Here is an 8,719-nt window from a genome sequence, read left to right as displayed (position 1 = left end):
GTCCCTGAGGGCCGGGGGCGGCTCCTGCTTTCCAAGGGGGAGCAGCAGTCCAGGAAGTCTCATGACGGGGGTGGATCCTCCCAGCCACCCCCACCAGCGCTCACCCCTGCTTTCTACTGAAACAGAAGCCGACTCTTTGGACATCCAGACTGCCCCGAGTGCCCTGGCTTCCACGATTAATCGGAACCAAGGGCCGTTAGTAAGCACTCACCAGCGCCTGACCCGGGAACACCCCACAGCCCGCGTGAAGACTCACGGCTTCTTTTCTTAGCAGTTACTCTGTAGCCAGCACCGGCACTCTCTGGGCACCAGCAGGACTGTGCAATAAAGCAGCCTTGGCCTCAGGGAGAGTCGTGACATATTTTCCTGGTCTTCTGTACAAAAATACGTCCTGACTCCCAAGCACCCAGTAGCTGGACACTGAACTGCAAGTTCCGGAACCTAAGCTGCAGTGGAAGCAGATACACGAGCAATTCGCTGACTGGAGAAAGCATTAGAGTTCTGCAGGCTCCAGAGGGGCTTCCCGGCCGCGGAAAGGCAGAGACCCATCCCTGTCTGCTGCTTTGTCGATCCTCCCGCACTCTGAACCTCCCTTTCTGGTAAGTGAGGATTCTAGAGAGAAAATGACTGGCCTAAGGTCCTAAGGCTCTGAGTTGACGGAGCCGGAATATCAGCTTGGGTCTCACTCCCCGGAAGCTCAGTTGTTTTTTTTCACATTCGACACAGCCGCGCTTTCTTTTCTTACAGCGAGAGTCAAACAATAATGTTCAGTTTCTGGTTTTTTTTAGTTTCCACCATTAAGAAAGATGAAAAATTAGAAAGTTTCAAAATACACATGGCATGGCAGTTGAGGTGCTAGACTCGCACGTGGCTGAATGAGTTCGAGTCCCAGACCTGGTGGTTTGAAAATTACGCTGTGTGTGCATGCCCAAAAGTCCCAGGAGGAGAGAGGACTGTGGGGTGATTTATCACTTTCCAGCTCACTGTCTCTGTCTCTCTCCGGTGAGTGCACACGCCCTATGGCAAAAACCTTAAAAAGAAAGAAAGTGCCAGGCACAAGGAGAGTCTGTGAAAGTCGTTTTCCAAACGCAGGTGGCCTGAGAAGAACGTCCTTGGGGCTGCAGGACGGGGGCAGGGGTGGCGTGGCCACGTAACCGGTGAGCTCTGAGGCCAGACACCTGGGTTCCAGGCACAGCTGCGCTGGCCGAGCGCTGGGCCCCGGAGCAAGTCACTCATCGTCCCCCGCCTCCGGCTCCACCTCTGAGAAGTGGGGGAGAATGAAGGCCTGGCCTTGTGGGGAGTAAATAACTTAATAACAGGAGGCTCTTAGGAGCGTGAGGCACATCGCAGGGCGCACTGAGACTCGCTGCGCATCTTATTCCCACGGTGGCCCAGGCAGAGGCCCTCGGAGCGGGGGTGGCGCGGCCAGCCTGGGACGCAGAGTCATCTGCAGACACTGAGCTGTGGGGTCTCTGCTACCGCTGATGCCCATCCTTCCGTCTCCACGTCTCCTTGGAGGAAACTCCTCTGCCAAAACCCGAGATGTGCCCCCTGCGTACGTGGCTCTGTGGACATTCACATTACGTTTAAAAAATAAATAAAGGATCGTGAGAATGAAGCCATGCTGCAAGCTGAGCACGACGCACAGCTGGTCGAGTCTGGCACCAGTCAGGACGGCCCGGCAGCTCCCTCCCCATGGCCACGGCATGGTCCCACAATCCTGCAGGCCCACGAAAACATTGGGATGGGCTTCACCCGGGCACCGGTGGGCACTCCAGGGCAGCAGACGGCCGCTGTGGTGACGCAGCAGAGCACGCTGCCCGTGGGGCACGTTCCTGGGCTCGTCTGGTGTCACGATCATAGCATGAGACCCTGGTGCGGGCACCTCTCCCCTCTCCCCTCTCCCCTCTCCCTTCTCTCCTCTCTCTTGCTCACTTGCGGGCATGTGCATGCTCTATCACAAATAAAATAAATAAATATAAAAGACGCTGCACAGGCAGTTCTGGAGAGCAGCTGGTTCTCCATGGCTTCTTCCTCAGCCAGCCCTTTTCTTTGAATGACAGGCACACTGGAGCTGTGGATCATGAAGCCCTGCCTCCCTGCCCCAGGGGTGTGCTCGTGACCCAAGCTGGGCCAATCAGAGCCCGCTGGAGGAGGCTTTTGTCCTTCAGGGACCCTGATCCAGAAGGACCACCTAGCTGGATGCTCTGCCACGCAGAAGCCAACTGAGCCAAACCCCGAGGAAAAGAGAACCGAGAGATGAGATGAAAATCCTGTTCGACCTTTAGCCACACTGGAGTCCACGTCACCTCCCTTCCCAGTTCTGAGAGCCAAGCAATGCCCCGCTCTGCTTCAACTTAGTGAGCTTGCGAACAAATGCACCACCCAACCCCACTGCTCCCACCCGACGGCTCGCATGAGGGCCTGTCTCCCCAGTCACCCCGGGTCTGTCCACGTAACTGAACCAAACAGAGTTCTAGACTTGAAAGAAGCTCTGGAGATGGCTGCACGGGTACAAGGTTTCCTCCGGTGCTGACGGAAAAGTTCTGGAACTGGATAGGAGTGACGAGTACTTTTTCCTTTCTTTTAATGGAAAGAGAACAGCAATGGCAAGGTTTGAAAGGCAGAGCCGAATGCGTGCATCAAGACCTGCATCCCCAGGTCTCCTCTGCCTGGCCCTGGGAGGAAAAGAAGGTTTGAAAGGCAGAGCCGAATGCGTGCATCCAGACCCGCGTCCCCAGGTCTTCCTCTGCCTGGCCCTGGGAGGACACCGGAGACCCTGGTGGAACCTACGCCCTTTCACACTTTCCGTTCTGCTGCCAAAGGTGACCCCTCAAAGCTAGTTAGCCATTAAAGGCCAACGGGCCTGGAGAAAGCGGCCTGCAGGGCTGGGTACGTGGCTTCCAAAGTCAGGGCCCCCGAGCCAGACAGTGGCAGTGGGCTACACTGTAGTGCTGGTCACGATGAGGTGGGCGACATGTAGTGAGCATTTGCTTGGTCCAGGCACTCTGACAGCTTGGACCCTTCAAAAATGTCACTCCATCTGTAACTCTGGAACCCGCCTCCTGAGGACACACTCTAGAGAACTAAAAGAGAAAGAAGCTGCGTGTAGCGAAACACTGGTTGGAACATGGTTTATAAAAATAAAATTGGAAGCAACTCGAGAGGCCAAGAACAGGGGAACATGCAGTACATTAGAGCACACTTGGGAAACGGCACACCCTGCGACCAGAAAGGCTTTAACTATGAGCATGATGCAGCCACATAACTTATGGGATTATATTAACCTAAAAAAGGGGAAAGAAAGGGAAGCCGCCGGTGCGAGGCACCTGTAGGGCGCAGAAAGGCACCAGAGTGCTCGTCAGAGAAGCCGGTAGTGACCGCACGAAAACAGGCGGTGGCGGTGCGGTGGCGGTAAGACCCTTGTGTCCTATTACTGTTTTTGTCATTGCCGGAGGGCACACACGCTGGTGGGGGGGAGAGGAAGCCCCCACCCCGGTGGGACGGGGTCAGTCCGTGACCCCTCGGCCCCATTCCCGTCCTGTCTGGACTGGAGGCGCACAGGTGCCCTGCACGCTCTTCTCCGCACCAGGGCAGAAACTGGAACCGTGCTCAGTCCCGGGGATCGGGCTCCCTTAGTGACCAGGCTATGCTGCTGCTCCACTGTTAAACAAAAGTCCTAGTTTGGAAGTTTTAGATTTATGGAAAAGTCACAAGAGACAGTACCAGAGTGTCTATATATCCCCCCAGCACCCCCACAGACACACACTACTTTCCCAGCTGTGGACGCCTCACACCTCACACATACCTGTCACGAGGGGGCTGACAAGGCACGTTGCCATCAGCTCAGCCGCGGGCTCCAGTCAGACTCCACTGGCCTCTGTCCCAAGGGCCAGTCTGGACGCCATACCGCGGACAGCCTGTATTTGGGCTTGTCTGTGTGTCTCACAGTCCAGCGGGTCTTAGTGTGCCCGCAGGTCGGGAGATCCGTCCCGACAGAGGGCTTTTCGTTACCGTGAAATGGAACCTGCGCCTTCGGCTGTCACTGCCCCTGGCAGAGCCTGTCACTGAAAACCTTGAGTGTCCATGGGCCAATTATTCTGCCTTGTATCTTCAAAGCGGTGTGCGTGTGGCGGGAGGGGGCACTGGGCCTAGTCTCTGTGACGGCAGACTGCTGAGGACACACTGCAGTAGCTCTGTCACCTGAGCACACTGGGAGAGGCCGCGGTTCCTTGGCTCAGGGGTTTCTGGCACAGAGAGCGTCAATTTTCTTTAACAGCCAGATGAAGAATTCCTTAAAATGGAGCCCTCCCCCCCAAGGAGGACTGTCCTGGGGCTCAGAGAATAAAGCAGGGGTGCCCCTGCCTCTTCCCCTTTGCGTATGAGGGGGCAAAGAAGGTTCATGGAACTGTGCACTGCGAGATGGTCGTCGTTTTCCCACCAAAACAAACTCGCACCTTAACCGACTTTTCCCTGAACCAGCTGAAGCCGCTCACACGCCGGCCGTGGGCAGCACCCACCTCTGCAGCCATTGTCGGTCTGCAGGCACCAAAATCAGGACACCCTGCTGTCCTCCACAGGGTGACAGTCAGCAAGTGCCACGGACTGCCGCGGGTGGCACTGCTCGGGGCAGAGAGCATCCTCCCACTGGATCCTCACCGCCACAGTGGAAGTCACCCTGGTGTGACTCAGGGCTGCCACTTGGGTGGTCCCACCCACAGAGGTACCCAGCAGTGCCACGTGGCCCTGCGTGATGGCCATGACCGCACACAGGGCACCTGCCCCCCACCCTGAACACGGCTGTAACATTTCCCCAGAGGTCCCGGTCCAGACCCGGGAGTCAACTCCAGCCTTCGCTGTCCCTGCTGGACGGGGCGACCCGCAGGCCCTGAGAGCACGGGGACGATTACCTGGACGACCTCCTTCACCAGGGTCTTGTCCGTCCCGGTTTTGGCCCGCTGCAGCCCGCTGACGTTCTCCCCGATCCACGTGATGAGGGCGAACTTGGACCTCTTGCTCATGGCGTCCCCGGTGGTGAAGCGCACGAAGGCGAACAACCGCACGTCATCTGTGCCAAGAGCAGAGAGAACACGGCGTCAGGGCGCACTCCAAGCCACGGCCCGGGGCCAGCCAGGAGGTGCGGCCAGAGCGCCCCAAGCAGCCCAGCCAGAGGGCGGAGCAGGAAGGAAGCCGCACTCCCTGCCCAGCCCCTGACAGCACTTCCGGCTCAGGCCTGTTTCCCAGATGGAAAAGGGAGGCCCAGGGAGGTCAGCCCCAAGGTCATGTTGGGATTTGAACCCAGGGACAACCTGGCTGCATGGCATCCGACCTTCATACAGCCAAGGGTCAAATTATGGCTCTTATTCAGGGACGGGCAACTTGTCAGTCTTACTGCTCAGTGTCTGAGGTCCTGCTCGGAAGGGGCAGCCGCCCTGTGGACAGCTGAGACCCATGCTGGGGTGTGACGAGGAGAGACAGCGGCCCTTAGCCTGGCCCGAGGCCCACGGGACGTCTAGCCTCCGGCAGGACAGTCAGTAACAGGCGCTGGACACTCTCCTCTCGGATATGTTGTGCTTGTCATAAACGATACGCTCGTTTTTATTAAAAATGACTTTTGAGGGTCAGCGGCGGCGTGATGGTTAAGGCGCTGGACTCCCCACGTGGCTGACCCTGGTTTGTGTCCCTGACCCAGTGGCTTAAAATCATGCCAGGTGCACGTGCATAGGTACCCAAGGAGAATGAAGGGATTGGGGTGCGGCCATCTCCCCTGGGGGGGAGTTCTCACTTTCTCTGTCTCTCTCTGAAGAATGGCCACACCCTATGCAAAAGCCTAAAAACAGGATGAAAACAACGCTGGTGGCTGTGGTTCCAGAGGTTCCCACGCACCGGCACTTCGGAACCTTCCCCCGTCCACCACACCAAGCTCCTCTGTCCCCCACTGCTCCACGTTATCAAAATATGAAGGTTTAGGGGTCGGCGGGTGGCATGGCAGTTGGGGCGCTGGACTCTCACATGGACGACCACAGTTCAAGTCCTGGACCTGGCAGCTTGGTTTCTCACTTTCTATCTCACTCTGTCTCTCTCTGGTAAAATTAAAATAAATAAATGAATAACGTTAAATAAAATAATTCTTCTTTTAAAAAAATATGAAAGGTCTTCCAAAAATTCCTGGAAGATGCGTATTATGAAAAAACTATGCATGGACTTCAACTGGGTCTCTTTGCACCAAAATAAAACTATCGTTGACTCCCACTTGCCGTGACTTTCCGAAGTCCCCAAGTATTATTTCATGTTGGGTTCTAGAGTGGAGGGCCCACACCTCTGTGCCGTGGGCTTCTCAGCATGGGCGCTGACATGGGCCTGACTGCGTGAGGTGGGCCATCCTGTGCGCTGAGAGGTGCTGAGCAGTATCCCCGGCCTGGACCCCTGGATGCCAGGAGCCCCTCATGTGAGCAAAGCAAAGGCGCCCCTGGGCGTTGCCCGATGTCCCCAGCAGGGCAGAACCACCCCCAGGTGAGAGCCTCGGTCTGGTCAGGGGTGTGCGGAATCAGGGCTTCCGGTGTGTTCCTACCAGAGCTCTGAGCTCCCCGGGCAATCACAGACCCTCCCTCGGCTCAGTTCCGATATCCGCAGCTCATGTCATCATCACTGGGATCTTGACACAGTTCCTAACAGGTGGCAGCTGGTGTGTGGGATCTCCCTGGCTCACGGCTGCCAGCTGTGAGGTTTCTCAGGTGCCCGGTGGTGCCAGACAGCAACATGTGTGCTTTCTGGGCACTGCGTGGGTCGGAGTCCCGGCAGGATCTCCCCAAGAGGCGGATTTTGAGGCAGCAGGTCTGGTTGGGCCAGGGTCTGCGTGCTTGAAGCTCCCAGGTGCTGAGGCCACTGGCCAAAGGACCACATTTTGAGTGTTTTGTTTGTTTGTTTGTTTATTTATTATTATTACTTTTTAGAGTTTTTTTCCTTAAGATGCATGCACTTGCCAGAGAGAGAGAGACAGAGACAGAGACAGAGACAGTGAGAGGGGAAGTGGGGGGATGGCCATGCTGCAATCCCTTCTCCTCCACTCTCCTCCTGGGATCTTGGGCATGCATACGTGCTCGGCAGAGTTCTAAGCCACCAGGTCTGGGACTCGACCCCTTGTTGGCCATGTGGGAGTCCAGCAACGTAACCACCATGCCACCTGCTGGCCCTGGGTTTTATTACTCCAGAGCCCGTATGCCCTGGAGAGTTTGTAGACCCCCAGTCCACAGAGCATGGACGTCACCAGCCACAGCATGTGGAGGAGACTCGGGCTCGGAGCTGACAGTTCACTTCCTGCTCATTGTCTCAAACCCCGAGGAGCGCGCCTCGGACCACAGGCTGCTGTGGTCACAGAATGTCCCGGGGGCCAGAAAACATGCAGTGCTGGGCAGGGCATGCACGAACAGGCGACTGAAACTGCACGCGGGGCCAGGTGACCCACGACACTTCTTCAGGAACACAGCTGGTGCGGCACCTTCCTGTTCCAAAAATGTTTATATTCTGCTCTCCTTTGGGCTTCAGAATGATGGAGGGACGTCACTGTCAAACCATCACTGACATCCTTCGAGAGAGGAAAGCATGTGGCCCTGAGGTCACATGATGTGGCCGAGGCGTGGGTGCCCAGCACCCCCACACCGCAGGGAACTGCCCCCAGGGTCAGTGGGGCAGAGGAAGATGGCCTCGGAGAGCCTCTGCAGGGCTTGGTGGCCCAAGAGGGTAGACCTGAGAGACAAGCAAAGAGGAACGTGGTGGGGGGCAGGGGCCTGTGGACATGGGAGGCAAGCACTCGCCTACTCCCACACTTGAGCCTCAGCCGCCAGCCCTGCACAAAGTCCACTGGTGTTGGCAGCCACTGTCACCACCTAACTCCACGACACTGTCACCCCAAAAAGAAACCTGTCTCCATCAGCAAACGCTCCCGATTCTCACGCCCCTCTCCCAGCCCCTGGCAGCCTCTGGCCCACCTTCCTGTGCCGTGGGTTGGCCGGCTTGGAGTTCGCAGAGCCGGGGCACGCAGTCTGTCTGGGTTGGCTCTCGCGCTCTGCAGCCTGTTTTCAGGCTCACCCGTGTGGCGGCGAGCACTGGCATGGTCTTCCTCCTGACGGCGCAGTAAACCCCGTCACGTGGACAGACCACATCCATGTCTCTTCTTGGCTCGGCAGACATCCAGGTGGTCCCCAAAATGGGGCAAGTTCACACCTCCCTTATCAGTCCACATGAAGACCCACGTGAAGCTACAGACCCCTCAAGCCCTACACGGCAGGGCTACCTAAAGTCGCTGTCACAGGCAAAGCTGTGGGTGGCTTCTACTCACAGGCTGGGGAAACCGAGGAACTTCCCAGCTAAAATGCATGTGACCACGTGCCACGGAGTCCCAGAGCACAGAGAATCCCTTCAGCCCGAAAGTGCGGCCTGTGTTCTGGAGGTGTGGACGGAGAGGCAGTACCGAGGCGTTTCATTAACCCTCAGCTTTGCCCTGGTGGGAGGCAGGGCCACACACCTGATGGACCCATGCCTCCCGCTTGGATGTCACAAGCAAGAGTGAGCGTTTCCATGGTAACCACTCTGTTCCATTTCCACATTGTTCAGCCTGGGTGCTTGCTCGGGCTGCAGAGTGCATTTGGACCCAAACCGCCTGTCCCCAGCCAAGGCCTCCACGTGGGACAGCCGCTGGCGCTGGACCACTGCGCCGGTG

General features: G+C 57.3%; 1 protein-coding gene and 1 long non-coding RNA gene across 2 annotated transcripts in view; both read right to left on the bottom strand.

Annotated features, from left to right (window-relative positions):
- The window catches only part of COTL1 (coactosin like F-actin binding protein 1), a 42,653-nt gene that overhangs the window by 15,364 nt on the left and 18,570 nt on the right, over window positions 1-8,719 (bottom strand). Inside the window, exon 3 of the mRNA XM_006152564.3 lies at window positions 4,911-5,068. Coding sequence (XP_006152626.1) covers window positions 4,911-5,068 — 158 coding nt within the window. The remainder of the gene's footprint in view (window positions 1-4,910; window positions 5,069-8,719) is intronic.
- Window positions 2,564-4,903, bottom strand: LOC114008551 (uncharacterized). Its single transcript, XR_003550071.1, has 2 exons — window positions 2,730-4,903; window positions 2,564-2,649 (listed from the first exon to the last, which is right to left on the bottom strand). It is a non-coding gene; the product is annotated as an uncharacterized LOC114008551 (long non-coding RNA).

This window comes from Tupaia chinensis, unplaced genomic scaffold (genome assembly GCF_000334495.1).
Source record: "Tupaia chinensis unplaced genomic scaffold, TupChi_1.0 Scaffold000355_1, whole genome shotgun sequence".
NCBI lineage: Eukaryota > Metazoa > Chordata > Mammalia > Scandentia > Tupaiidae > Tupaia > Tupaia belangeri.
The sequence above is the reverse complement of the archived record's forward strand: the minus strand, read 5'-3'. Positions and strand labels throughout refer to the sequence as shown.